Below are 14506 nucleotides of genomic sequence, written 5' to 3'. Positions count from 1 at the left end.
ATTCGCTTATATACAATTATACGTGGTAAATGCCACATCACGTCACATGATCATTGATATGTGACAAAAATAATTATTTATATTTTAAATCAAATAAAAATTAAAAAAAAATCATAAACTGTAACATCTTAGTACATTACTAATGAAAAAAAATCAGATTGTATTAAAATTTCCAAAATAAAAACTAATCTGAGACACACAAAAAGAAAACAACATAATTGAGATTTTTTAACAAATAGAAATAAAAAACATAATTTAACCTTTTATTATTTACTTACATCTAATTAGTTTTTTTTTTCATTATCTATCCTTTTATACTTAAAAAAAACTGTTCTTAGACTATTATTTTTTTTTGTAAAGCTAAAGAAAGTATTTTGTAAGATAGTACAGTTGAAAGGAGTTTTCTGGAAGAGGATCCATTTGCTGCCCGCAAATTTTTTTAATTTTAATATTTCATGTATGTTTATATATTTTTGGTTTTTTTTTCGCATCATTAAAAAAATTTCACTTAAAATGTATCTCTTACATTTTGTGCCAATATTGTAACAATAAATAATTTAATAAATAAACCGAAATAATTTTTTACTGGAAAAAATACGAAATCCTTTCTTACTTAAATATGGATGACTTTATTTCTTAGTTTGAGTGAGATAGATGTTGATTTTTACAAAGACATGTTCACACACTTGTGGTCGTGACTCATATTTCTTAGTTAAATAGTTTAAGATTAATTGTGCTGGGATGTTTAAATCATATGCTCTACTTAATCTTTGTAGTTTAGGTGAAAATATATTTAACATGCAGAGTGAAAGCAGGAGAGATGGTGGGAAGATTATCTGACAGAGGTTGTCCGAAAATACTAAGAATTAGAAAGAATGATTGAGATGGGGAGATGAAAAGTCTGGAGTTTTCAACTCTCCCCGCCCGCAATGTCCCACCATCCATTTCTTAATTGATTCATCTCTTGCCTACCCTACCACACTGCACTTGTTCACTCACTGCTTTTTCCTTTCTCATGCTGCAATTCCTATATATACATGCTTCTCTTCTCGTCTCTTCTCACCACAAACAAATAATTCTATTCTCTTATGGACAATAACGAAGAAATCCCTTCAACACCTGCCACACCAGGCACTCCAGGTGCACCTCTCTTTGGAGGTTTCAATGCCACCAATAGGTCTAATAATGGTAACAAGAACTCTCTTCTCAAGAGTTGTAGATGCTTCACCGTGGCGGATTGGAGCATAGAGGATGGAGCCTTACCACCCGTCTCATGCTCTTTGCCACCGCCTCCTCCTGTCCCTTTGGCAAGAAAGGTTGGTGCTGAGTTCATCGGAACCTTCATTCTCATGTTTGCCGCCACTGCTGCCGCCATTGTCAACCAGAAGACAAACGGCTCCGAGACCCTCATAGGCTGTGCTGCCACCACTGGTCTCGCCGTTATGATCGTCATCCTTGCCACTGGCCATATCTCCGGTGCTCATCTCAACCCGGCTGTCACTCTTTCCTTTGCTGCATTGAAGCATTTTCCATGGAAGCATGTGCGTATTTACTTAATTATTTTGTGCTGAAAAACAACTTCTTTTTCATTGATATATCTAATCTTTACAGGTGCCTATGTATATTGGTGCACAAGTTTTGGCATCTATTTGTGCTGCATTTGCTCTAAAAGGGGTTTATCATCCTTTCATGAGTGGTGGAGTCACGGTTCCTTCCGGAGGATATGGCCAATCTTTTGCTTTGGAATTCATTATTGCTTTCAATCTCATGTTTGTTGTCACTGCAGTTGCCACCGACACTAGAGCTGTGAGTCTATTTTTCTCCTCTCTTTATGTCCCCTCACACATTATTTATTTTGTCTCATAATGTCTTATTGATAACAGAGGATCTGTTTTGTTTGAGAGGAAACTGAATTGAATTTTAATCTATAAAAGGTTATATATATTAATCCAAATTTAGTCATACGTTAAATTTCATGTATGTAAAAAGAATCTCTCTTATAAAAATCGATTCCATAGATAATTTCAAATCTTGCATGAAAATTGAAGGGAAGTGTGAGGGATGTGCGACAGATCCAGAAAATATTATTGTTGGGAGAGTGGAAGGAGAGATGTTAGCTATTGTGCGGCACATGAAAGTTGTTCGTATATGAAGAAGTTGTATATAATAAGTTTTGCAGTGAGATTATTATGCTTTGTCCGCGTTTTAAGTATTTGGAATCTTGCTGGTTTGCACCACAGAGTGATATTTTTCCTACTATGAACATAAAAACACAAACATCACCCTTATTTAAAATCAAGCACAGATCTAGAAACGTACAATTACAGGGAATAAATCAATTTTACTACTAATTAACCGTTTCTGCAGAAAAACAGAGCTGACACCTGTTTTAGCAAATAAAGTATGATGCACAAAAAGATACATGTATTCGTATTTGTACATATAAATATAAGAATATATATATATGGATTTCATCCATGTGCCTGCATTTAAGTCGGTGATATAATTGCAGGTTGGAGAACTCGCGGGAATCGCGGTAGGAGCCACTGTCATGCTCAACATACTTATAGCAGGGTATGTTATCTTTTATGTTTTTGCTAACTACTCAGATACCTAAAAATGATAACAAAAGTTACTAAACGAAACAAATATATCAAATTGATTGTTTATATATTTTTACAAAATTGGTACATAAAATTGTCATTCATAATACTATTTTCTCAATTTTACTAACGAAAGACATTAAATTGAATTTTTTAATAATGTTAGAAACTAAATAAAAATGAGAACTTTAAGCAATTGGTAAAATTTAATGGAATGACTTCTTACCGAATTAAAAATTATATAATAAGTTTGAAAGAACAGACTAAAATGGTTTACACTTATAATTTCAGATGTTAATTTAGAGGTAAGTTTTAGTATACATCAGTCTTGAGAAATAGTAAGGTGCTTTTAAACATTGCATAAGCAAGCTAATGAAAACAAATAATTCCTTTTCTATAATAAATATCAAAAGAAAGATGGGAGAGAAAAGATAAGAGAATTTTTTTTTTTTCATTTTCTCTTACAAAAGAAAGGGTTTTGGTCTTTTTAGAACCGTTTCAATGTAAGATCATATTTCTCTCTGAATAGGGTACAAATCTCATTCAAGTTTTGATCAATTTCTTTATCTAATAGTAGAATTGAATTTAAGATTTTAATTAATTAAATTTTTGTAAGTCATACGAGGAATTGTTTTACTGAAATAAAACTTAAAATATAATATATTTTTTTTGTTTTGATTTATATCTTATGTTTCAAAAATGATGCTTAAAAACCACTAGTTACATATTTACTTTTGAAATACAACGGTTCTATCCTTAATGAGTTCCAAATATACCAGTAATTTTCTAAAACTATGTTTTTTTAATTTCTCTTAAAAAAATTTAAATTGATGAATTACAATACAAACTAGTTCACTTATTTCTAAACTTATTTTGATTTCAATTACTTTGAAAAAAGTTAAAAGGAAAACTGATTCAAAATGTATATTTATCAATATATTACGGTAATTTCAACCACTTAAATCTTAGGTTGAATATGTCATTTTTTTTTACTTTAAATTTTAGAAACGAAAGTCATTTTCTATAATTATTTTCTGAAGAAAAAAAAACATATGATCCTATTATTATTATTCCGTACAAAATAAAAAAGCTTTCAACTCATTACATATTATTATCAAGCACTTTTCTGATCCAAAATTCCCAATAACTTGATTGTAAAGAATTCTTCAGTGTCTCAAAAAACATTTTTTTCAACAAATCACAAAGTAAAATTGCATAAAATTGTCCCTAAAAAGTGAAATTTGTTTAAATGCTTAACCAGGCCAGTATCAGGCGGCTCAATGAACCCAGTAAGAACATTAGGTCCTGCTATTGCAGCAAACAACTACAAAGCTATATGGGTTTATCTGATAGCTCCCGTACTTGGAGCTCTAGCCGGTGCAGGTACTTACACTGCAGTGAAGCTGCCTGAAGAAGACGATGATGCCAAAGCAAAAGCTTCAATAAGCTTCAGAAGGTGACTTGTCTCTATTGTCAGAAGTCATTCTATCTTTTAAAGATCCAATTTGGAGACTGCAACATGGTAGGATATTTGTACTTTCAAATGATAATACATAACTATTGTAGAAAGCAACCACAAAAGGAGAAAATTTGGTTAGTGTATAAAATGTGAATTGAAGTGTACGATGTATTTAATGTATTATGGTATTAATAAATGGTGTGTAGTGCATAAAAATTCGGTTTCTATTTTTATTTATTTTATATCTTGAAAAGGAATGTAAAATTTGACTGATTAATTCCTTAAAAATGAACGTGTTAAGTAGATAAAATCTTAAAAATCTTTAATTATATGGCACAAAAGCAAGTGGGGGAAGAACATATAGAAGTAAATATGTGAAATTTTAGTTGGTTACTTTGTCCAATCACGTATAACATATCAGTAGGGCACATTACAATATGCAAGGCACACTAGTCACTGGGAGATAATATGCTTAAATCAAAGACAAGGGGAGACCACAGTATTCAATTCCAAAAACAGTGAAATCGGTTGCAATACCATGTATTAGATTCCAAAAACCATGAATTGATTACAAGATCACGTATTCGATTATGCTCTTCATGCATAGCATTGTGGTATCGATTCCACTTAGTCTACCGGAATCGGTTACAAGCTTAGTGGTTCGTCTTCTTCCTCTCATATGCATGACTTCCTGGTTTGCCCAAGTTTTGGATTCTTCCTTTTCTCTTCAACCTCAACTTCAAGCATGTCCTTTCACAAACATGGACAAAGTTGACCTCATAAATCTGTTATCCATTAAAGAAGTGATCATGAATGTGTCAAACTCACCTCAAAGAACACAGCCGAGAAGACCCTGTGAACTGGGAATTTATTTTATTATTATTACTCTGAAACAAATAACAGAGTTGGAATCGATTCCCTCTGTTTTTGGAATCCATTATATGTCCATATATGCATAGGTTTTCATGTAATTTTGCTTTTGTTGAAGATCAAAATTGGATTTTGCACTTCGATTCACTCAAATCTAAGCACACATGCAAAGAATCAAAATTCATCAAATCTCGCAAATCATCATCTCTCCTCTCTTCCAAATTCACTCAAGAGAACACAATTTTAACGTCCAATCCATTTACGCAAATTACACTTCTACAGTGTTTTCCTCTCAAACGAATTCCTCTCAAACGAACACACAGGATAAATGTTTGAAAATGAATTGCACATCGAAGAGAAGAAAAGTAATGATGAGATTTGAAAAGACAAACAATTAACCATGATAAATATACATAAATTGAAACAAAAAGAAAAAGGAGAAAAGAGTTACCGAGATCAAACAAGGGAAAGGGCGCGCGTGTGAGAAGGCGGAGGGGATCGGAGCGAGAATGGGAAGAGAGAGAGAGCTAATGAAGCGATGCAGACGCCGAGGATGTTGGCAAGGGCGTCCCTGAGAGAAGCCCCAGAAGAGCGGAAGTAGCCGAGGTGATCGGCGGCCTCTTTGGCGGCACCGGCGAAGAGGGAGAGGAGTGATCCGATGGAAATAGCGTGACGGCGGTATCGTGTGAGAGAAGCGAAGGCGTAAAAGAGAAAAGTGAGGAAGAAAGACATGAGTAGGTGATAGAGCTTGTCGATTCCCAGCCACGGGTCTGAGACTCCCTCTCCTTCCTCCATTCCCCTTTCTCCCTCCCACTCTCTCAATAAAAAAACGTGATATTTTTTATTAGATCAAAATTATTTTTTCTTTGCTTTTTAACTTTTTTTTTTCTATTTCAATGTTAATTTTATCTTTATTAATATATTTTTTAATTTTAGTTTTTAGATTTATAATTATTTTTTTATTTAATGCATTACGTTTAATAAAATAATAGTTATCATAAAATTGTACAAATTATTTATTTTATAATTATTGTTGTGAGTGTACTTTTCTTTTATAAACTTAATAATATTTTTATTTATTTTAATATAATGGTAAGAAATAAATTTATTTTTAATATCATAATATAGACACATGTGCTTATTATAGCCTATTTATTTTTATTAAACAACTATATTTTATCTTTTTCTTTAAATATAAATATTAGATAAACTTATGCTTAAATTCATTAAAATTTATGGCATGGAGATTGAAATTCATAGAATAAATCAATAATTAAATAAAAAAATTTGTAAGTTAAAAAAAATAACAATAAACAATTTAAAATTAAAAAACAGTAATTTAAATTTTTTAAAAATAACTAAAAAAGTATAATTAAATTATATATACAAATTAATAATTAAAAAAAAATACTTTTATCTCGTCTTAAATGAAACAGGACAACATAACCTAAAACAAATATAAGTAGTCACGACCTAAAATAAAAATTTTAAATATGCCACTGATATACTATATATCGATCTAATATTGACTGAGAGTTCATCGTACAACAATCTAATATGTCATCCACATATTATATATCAATCTAATATATTAATTATATATATTTATTTTGCATACTTATTTTTCATAACTAAATTTAGTTCATACTTATTTGTGTAATCAACATAACCTTAAACAAATTATAAAACATCACCGTAAAATGTGTGCAAAAGAATTTGAATGGTAAGTTGTTCGAAAATTAAAAACCTGGTACTAAAATGTAAAAAGAAAAAAAATGAAAGATAAAAATCGAAAAGAAATAATAATTGAATGAGAAAGTGTAAAAAAGTCAAATATATTATTTTGATAAATTTTTATTAGAAAAATAATTCACAAAAGATGTTATTAAATATTTCCCCTTGTTGACTTTAAAGTTTTCAAAGAAATCTATTCGTGGAAAAGGACTATTTTAACCGATAGGATTCTAGCATGTATATATCTTTTATGTTAACCTTTTATACAAATTATCATTGGAGTTTTTGACGTTTATGATTATATATTTTATATATCAATTTTACATTAAATATTTATAAATAATCATTATTATTATTATATAATAGTCTTCTTAAATTATTATAATTCGTTTAGTTATATGTTATTACTACTAATATGATATTTTAATTTAGTAGTACTGTATATATGTGTAACGTCTATATTCATATAATGTGATATAAGTTGACTTTAGAACACAAATTAAAAGTTAGCAAAGTTGACAAATGAAGTTACTTCGTATTATTACCAAATTATTTAATAATGTTAGGCAGCCTAGTGAGCTAAGTTGGTTGGTTTTGGAGGAAAAAAAACTACTCACTCCTCGATAAATATGTACCATTTATGTTCATGCATTGGTCATTCTCTTGCATCAAATAGATTTTTGATAAAGGATGTAAGTAAACTTCTTTGTATTTCATCATATTTATGCATGTCTTGCTTTTCAGTTTATATGCTTCTTTATTTGATATTTGCTTTGCATATACATGTCATCAAATTACAGAATGGCTAATAGGGAGATTTGGAAGAGTTTCAGAACATTGTTAGTTGTAATTTCCGTAACCTTTTCCATTTTAATCGTATTTTTTGCCATATACCAAAAGTCAATGTTTGATATCCCCAAAGATTATAATGTATTGATTGAAAGAATTCAGGATACAACTACTAATATACAAAAGACTCGGAATACTATTACAATCCGAGACGGGGAAGAAAAGAATTCCTATATTAGTGAGCCGGTTGCAGGTAAGTTAGTTGATTTAAACTTATATGGTTATTTTTAGTGCTGTTGGATTGTAACTCACGAGCTAATCCACTCACCACGGGTTTAAGTCAGGTTGGGTTTAAGAAAAATGTAATTCTTTTTATGCATGTTAGTTTTCAACCCGGCTCACTTGAAAACCGGCTCATCCGGATTTAATTTAATTATTTATTATTTTATGTTTCAATATTATTAGTTAACATTTTTTTATTATATTGTAGACATGGATAAATCAAAAGAGAGAAATATTATAGATTTATCTATTCAAGACTCTAATATTATAAATAAACAAGTGATACAAAAATGATGAATATTAAACACTTAGTTGTTCGTCTTTTGTGCTTGTTTTTGGATCAGGCTTGGATTGTATGATATTTTTTTTTATTTTGAATTGCCTTTGGAGTTTAACATCATTTTAAAGTGAAATTAATTTAGATTTGAATTAAAAAATATATAAAATTTTTATTTAAAAAAAACTTATAATTAAGTGAACTAGTGAGTTAACCTGTTTAATCCACCAACCTGTGGTGGGTCAGACCGGGTTCGAATTTTTTCAGCTCGTTAATAAGTGAGCCGAATTGGATTGGCTCACTAAGTGACCAACCCGTGGTGGGTCGGGCCAGGTTATCCGTTTTGATACCTCTAGTTATTTTCAAATACCAGGATTATTTGGATATAATTATTGTAGAAAATTATGTAATTTTGTTTTATTTTTTTCACAGATAAATATTTAGAGAATAATGCATTTAAAGATACAAAGAATAATTTATCTCTATCTACTACTATTGTTAATGACAAACTACTCAATGGACTTCTAAGTTCCTCATTTGAAGAAGCATCGTGCATTAGTAGATTTCAGTCTTATTTGTATCAGAAAGTTTCTCCTTACAAACCTTCTAAATATTTGATATCCAAGTTACGAAACTATGAACATCTTCATCAAAGTTGTGGACCTTATACTACATCCTACAATGAAACTATAAAAGAGGGTGCAAAAGTTAGCAAAAATGGTGTTGATTCAAAATGCAAATATTTTATCTGGACAGTTGAAGATGGCTTAGGAAACAGAATGATATCCATGGTTTCAGCATTTCTTTATGCAATCCTTACAGATCGTGTTCTTCTTGTTAGATTTGGTGATGATATGTTGAATCTCTTTTGCGAGCCATTTCCTAATTCTTCATGGTTATTGCCCAAGAATTCTCCTTATTGGAATGATCTGAAACAATTTGAAACACACAAAATCATCTTTATTGATAACAAGGAAAACAATTCACGAGAGCTTTTGCAACCAGCTCTTGTTATTAATTTAAGACACACCCATGCTGGCCCTACTAATCGGTTTCATTGTGATAAAAATCAGCATCATTTACAAAAGATTCCTGTACTCATTCTACAGTCAAATGAATATTTTGTCCCTACTCTTTATATGGTGTCCTCATTTAGAGAAGACTTCGACAAAATGTTTCCTGACAAAGACACTATTTTTCATCATCTTGGACGCTACCTTTTTCAACCATCAAATGTTGCATGGGAACGAATTCGAAATTTATATGAGGAACACTTGGCTAAGGAAAATGAAAGGATTGGCTTGCAGATTAGAGTATTTAATACTCGTCAAGCACCACCACAAACCGTTATCGATGAAATTATATCTTGCACCCATCAAAATAAGTTGCTGCCAAAATTCAACATGCATAACTTAAGGACTCTTCCTTTGAAAGATAATACCTCAAAAGTTGTTCTAGTTGTATCTTTATACTCAAAATATGGTGAAGGGTTAAAGAGTCTATATCAAAATAATACAACTTTGAGTAGAGAAGTAATAAAAGTATATCAGCCAAGTCATGAAGAGCATCAGAATTCACGTAATAGCATGCACAACATTAAGGCATGGACTGACATATATTTGTTGAGTTTGTGCAATTCATTGGTTACAAGCACCTTTTCCACTTTTGGGTACGTTGCCAGTAGTCTTGCAGGTTTGAAGCCACTGATTTTGAAAAATGTATATGGTAAAAAAGTTCCGAATCCACCTTGTGAACAAGTCAAGTATATGGAGCCTTGTTTCCTTGATCCTCCCATATATGATTGTAGGACCAATACCAAAATTGATTATACTTCTGTATTTCTTAATATGAAACACTGCCAAGATCATGCAAAAGGAATAAAGATGATTAATATTTGAGTAAGTAACAAATAAATTAAATAAATAATTTTGTTTATTATTGTTTTAATAATTTATTTACATTTATTTTTTAAGTTGTCTCATTAACCACGAAAGAATATATATTTTGCATTTCAGGAATTTTAAATTATTCTTACACTATAAGTTTTTTTTTGTTATAAATAAATTTATTGATAAAATGAAATTTACTGATAAATTTAAATTTTAAATTACTAAAAAAATATCCATTTATAATAAATTTGCTTATAAATCCGAATTTGTATTATTAACAAATGATTCCGTCAAAAAACTTAAATTATTAACAAATTTATAATAAATGATTTTTTTTATAGAGTTAACCCACTTCAAATTTTACATATTAGCAAAGAGATTGTTCGTGGTCAAATTGTAGGTAACCTTCTTATATTACAAATATAACTCTTAAAAATACAATTCACTAACCTCTTTTCTCTCTCTTATATATATATATATATATATATATATATATATATATATATATATATATATATATATATATATATTAATTTTTTTTTCTTAACTTTTTTTTTTAAATTTTCTAGTGAAGTTCTTATTGAATTAAAAAGTGTTAAAAAAATTTATACTATATATGGAATTAAACCATAAAATAAAAGTATCTATAAAATTACAATCAAGTTATAATATCAAACTATATAAAATTACGATCAAGTTATGATATCAAGCTATATAAAAGTAAATGTATTAATTTACATAGTTGTTATTTTATTTAGTTACAATATACCGACTCACATTTAATTATTTATTTAAAGTTATTTCTTTAATTTTTATTTTATTTTATTAAATATTATTTTAAATATATTTTTTATACTTTGAAAATATACATATAATAATAAAAATAAACTAAAAGTAAATATTTTTTATTAAATAAACAGATAAAAAAAATTACTTATATGCTCACTTATTATTTTTATAATTTTTTATATGTTTGAATGATATGAATATATTATTAGTAAAGAAAAATATACATATTTTTTAATAATCATAACGTGATTATTGAAAATGTCAAAAGAATTTATTACTTAAGAAAAAGTCTTGAGTTTCATCAATGAGTTGAAACCGAACTAATCTATAACTTGTTTTGGAATAAAAAAATATTATGAATTGAGTGAATATTTAGATAATTCAAAATAATGTTATGATCTACCATATTTATATTCATATCTTTAAAAGTATATTTAGAGTGTTAAAAATTATTTTATAAATGTATTATATAACATCCAAAAAATATAGCATAACTATATTATAGAATAATCACATATAATAATATGATACATCAATTATTTAAGAGGTTTAAGTATTTAACACTACAATTATCCCAAAAATAACTATAAAATTAAACCTTTCAACTACCACCTAATCTATTACAAAACTATGTACAAGACCGAACGGTCTGTACTATACTGGTGGGTCTTCTTCTTCCAGAGTTTGTTCCACTGAAACCTTCTCTTCTTCTGCTCACACTCACAAGATATGATCATTGCAAAAGAAATAAACGAACAACAACATAAACAAGACAGAAAAATAGGGTAAGTTAGTGTAATTTAATATGCACGTTAATATTCCACTTAATAAACAAATAAAATACTCAAACACATGCATAAATCACATAAACAAATAATAATCAACTACCTTACTTTAGACCGTCCAGACTGGTATGAATATGTAGCTATGACTGTTCATGCACTCGTTGTGGTGAAACAGCTGGACCACCCCAAGCTACCACACAAGGTTAGCCCGTTATTTAACGAGTAGGGCTCAAACACAAGACCCACAACACACAAACATGATCGAACGGTCATTTAACGAGTAGGGCTCAAACATGAGCCTAACACAGTTTGAGGACTGAATACTATAATTAAACCGAACACTTATATTTTAGAAAGAACATTATTGTCTTGGACCAAATGTCATTGGCTTAGGCCGAACACTATTGGCTTAAGCCAAACACTATTGAAATAAGATACAAGAACAATATTGAGTATTATGACGAGTCCTCATACTTAGTACAAGATCGAGCACTACTGAGACCGAGCACTACTGAGACAGTACATGACCGAGCGGTCAATAACAGTTAAAGCCTATGATAGAATGAAAGTTGTTTACAATCAAATGTTATGTCTAGACCGACTGTTATATTCACTTGAATATCAACACGAGACCGATCTGTCATTAACTAAGAATCCACAAAAATAGAACTCAGTTAAGACCGAGTACCCGAGAGAAGTCGAACGGTCAATTAAAGACCCTCAGCGAACTACATAATTCTGCAGAATAACTGCAGAATTATGATCAACACCAATCTTTACCAATTTCACTACAATCTTCCAACTTCTAATCCTCCAAACATATATTAAATACTTCATTTACACTTGATTAATATTGCTTAAATCTTTCTAACATCATTAAGAAAGTTTCATCACAGATTTGAGATTCAATTTGAGATTCAATTATGCAGAATCATGAACTCAATGACTGAGAATTAGATTTCCTATACAGACCAAACTCAAACCGAACACATTTCTCCCATTTTCACTACCACACTTCCTTCCAATTTCACTCGACCACTGAACCATAATCATGCAGAAACACAATCATCATGAATACAACATCAATATCCCACACCAATAGTACAAAACACCAAATCATTCAATTTTACATACATGCAACATCATCAAACAACATTTTCATACATATGAATGCATAATTAAATTAACTAGTTTCCCTTACCTCTTTGACCGATTAGAACAACAATTAACTTTTTTCCAGAATTTGCTTTCTCACCAGAAAATCCTATGAACACCCTCTCAAACACATGGTGAAAGATGAAGTACTTGACGCCAGGAAAACTCAGGCATTATTTAATTGATGATCATATAACACTGAACGAGTATTTTTAGAGAGATTTTTAGAGAGAATGAGGAGAAAAAGAAAAACTCAGAATGTTGAAGAGAATGAGTGCATGCAAAAAAGTGACATGAAATTTTGAAAAACTCAATTATAAACTACCGTCAAAAACCGATCGGCCCAATCGCATGCACCCACCTATCTTCCGTTACCTCTGATTTTTCTCGGTCCTGTCATATTCACTTTCTTTTATAATATATTAAAATTAGAAAAAAAATATTATTTTTAATTACATATTAATTTTTACATATATTAGAAAACAAATTGGGGGGTAATGCCCTTTCATTTACCACAAGAATATGCTATCGTTCATACTTAATATTATCAAAGATAAACAGTAATTATATATCTCATTTTTGAAGGAATAAATATTAGTATTATCGATAAAAATATGTATTATTCTACTAATATTGTTTATAGATAAATACTCAACTATCTAATTATTTCTCAAGATAATTTTTTATATTCATCTAAATCAAAATATGGGCCTAGATCTAAGATAAGATAAACATAAATATTATAATTGTAGATAAAATCCTAAGTTTCAATTTACTATATTGTATATGGTTACTAATATTGATGTTTAAACTTGCACAAATCTTATTCTTTTTTCTCGTGTTTCTCTTTCATGTATATCTGCAGTTTGAGTATAAGTAAAACTTCCTTAATAAAAATTAAAAAATTTAAAAAAAAAACTTCTTTAAAACATTGACCAAATGAAAACTTGGTATTAATATTTTTCAAAGATATTAAAAATATAAATAATTATGCATTCTAATATGAAACCCTTTTTATATTATAAAAAAATATTTTTTTAATATATTATGAATTATTATAAAATGTAAGATATATAATACTTATATTATTATTTATATCTACTCTCTATTTCTAATTAAATATTAATTGTTTATAAAACAGTCAGAATATTATACATAAATAATGTGTATCCATTAATAAATATAAAATAAAGTATTTAAGGCATATGTAAGTGACGGGTATGCACACCTTTTCTTTATTGTCTTTCCGCCTTTAATGTTTTGTCATATTTACTACAAAAACTATGAAAGAAGAAAAAATTAAAAAAACGAGATTTGTTAAAAGGAAAGGAAGAAAATAAGGAATATAAAACACTACCAAATTTAATTAACGTGAAAAAAAACTAAATTAAATATAATAAATTATCATAAAAGAATTTATTTTTATTTTAATATTTAACAAAGAGTTAGGTCCGGAGTCGCATAATGTCTACTCATTAATCGATTGCAACAAAAACATTCATTTATCATTGTATGAATATTCATTTAAAAAATATCTACATATACTTTGAAATCTATGAAATAATTAAGTACTAGTAAATATTTAATAAAATATTTTTTATAAATTTTAAAATAAAATTAAAATTAAATTATAAAAGAACATATAAAATATAATTTAAATTAAATTAAATTTTAATTAAAATTTAATTTTAATTAAATTTAAACTAATATAATATAAATTAATTTTAATTTTAATTAAAATTAATTTAACAAAATATAAATCTTTTTTCCAGATAACAAATACTTATAAATAGAAATATTATAATATTTACACTTAATCTATCTATATTAACAGATATTAAAATATCTCTTATTAGTTGATAATAACTTATTAG

General features: G+C 28.6%; 3 protein-coding genes across 6 annotated transcripts; 2 read left to right on the top strand and 1 right to left on the bottom strand.

Annotated features, from left to right (window-relative positions):
• Positions 1–1050: 1050 nt before the first annotated feature.
• NIP6;1 (NOD26-like intrinsic protein 6;1) lies at positions 1051–4278 on the top strand. Its single transcript, XM_047319989.2, has 4 exons — positions 1051–1541; positions 1612–1806; positions 2513–2574; positions 3865–4278. The coding sequence occupies exons 1-4, from the start codon at positions 1089–1091 to the stop codon at positions 4061–4063; spliced, it is 909 nt and encodes a 302-aa protein (XP_047175945.2). The 5' UTR covers positions 1051–1088; the 3' UTR covers positions 4064–4278.
• Positions 3976–5763, bottom strand: LOC124843285 (uncharacterized). 4 transcript variants are annotated; one of them, XM_088092944.1, is made up of 3 exons: positions 5384–5763; positions 4891–4922; positions 4520–4812 (listed from the first exon to the last, which is right to left on the bottom strand). In XM_088092944.1, exon 1 carries the CDS (start codon positions 5725–5727, stop codon positions 5389–5391), a length of 339 nt encoding a protein of 112 aa, XP_087949070.1. In that variant the 5' UTR covers positions 5728–5763; the 3' UTR covers positions 4520–4812; positions 4891–4922; positions 5384–5388. The 4 variants fall into 4 exon arrangements, with proteins under 4 accessions (XP_047175947.1, XP_087949070.1, XP_087949069.1 ...); XM_047319991.2 differs by lacking the exons at positions 4520–4812; positions 4891–4922 and adding an exon at positions 3976–4115; XM_088092943.1 differs by lacking the exon at positions 4891–4922.
• A 1601-nt stretch (positions 5764–7364) lies between these two features.
• LOC148196852 (putative fucosyltransferase 8) lies at positions 7365–9912 on the top strand. Its single transcript, XM_088093248.1, has 2 exons — positions 7365–7708; positions 8447–9912. The coding sequence occupies exons 1-2, from the start codon at positions 7450–7452 to the stop codon at positions 9910–9912; spliced, it is 1725 nt and encodes a 574-aa protein (XP_087949374.1). The 5' UTR covers positions 7365–7449.
• Positions 9913–14506: the final 4594 nt, after the last annotated feature.

Source organism: Vigna umbellata, chromosome 6 (assembly GCF_029865625.1).
Source record: "Vigna umbellata cultivar VRB3 chromosome 6, Vumbellata_1.0, whole genome shotgun sequence".
Lineage (NCBI taxonomy): Eukaryota > Viridiplantae > Streptophyta > Magnoliopsida > Fabales > Fabaceae > Vigna > Vigna umbellata.
This window is presented reverse-complemented; position numbering and strand designations above follow the sequence as displayed.

Excerpts from the sequence above, each read along its gene's own strand:
- LOC124843285 (XM_047319991.2), bottom strand. The coding sequence starts at position 5,727 with ATGGAGGAAGGAGAGGGAGTCTCAGACCCGTGGCTGGGAATCGACAAG.
- LOC148196852 (XM_088093248.1), top strand. The coding sequence starts at position 7,450 with ATGTCATCAAATTACAGAATGGCTAATAGGGAGATTTGGAAGAGTTTC. Across the intron at positions 7,709-8,446 it reads TATTAGTGAGCCGGTTGCAG|ATAAATATTTAGAGAATAAT; the intron begins GTAAGTTAGTTG and ends TTTTTTTCACAG.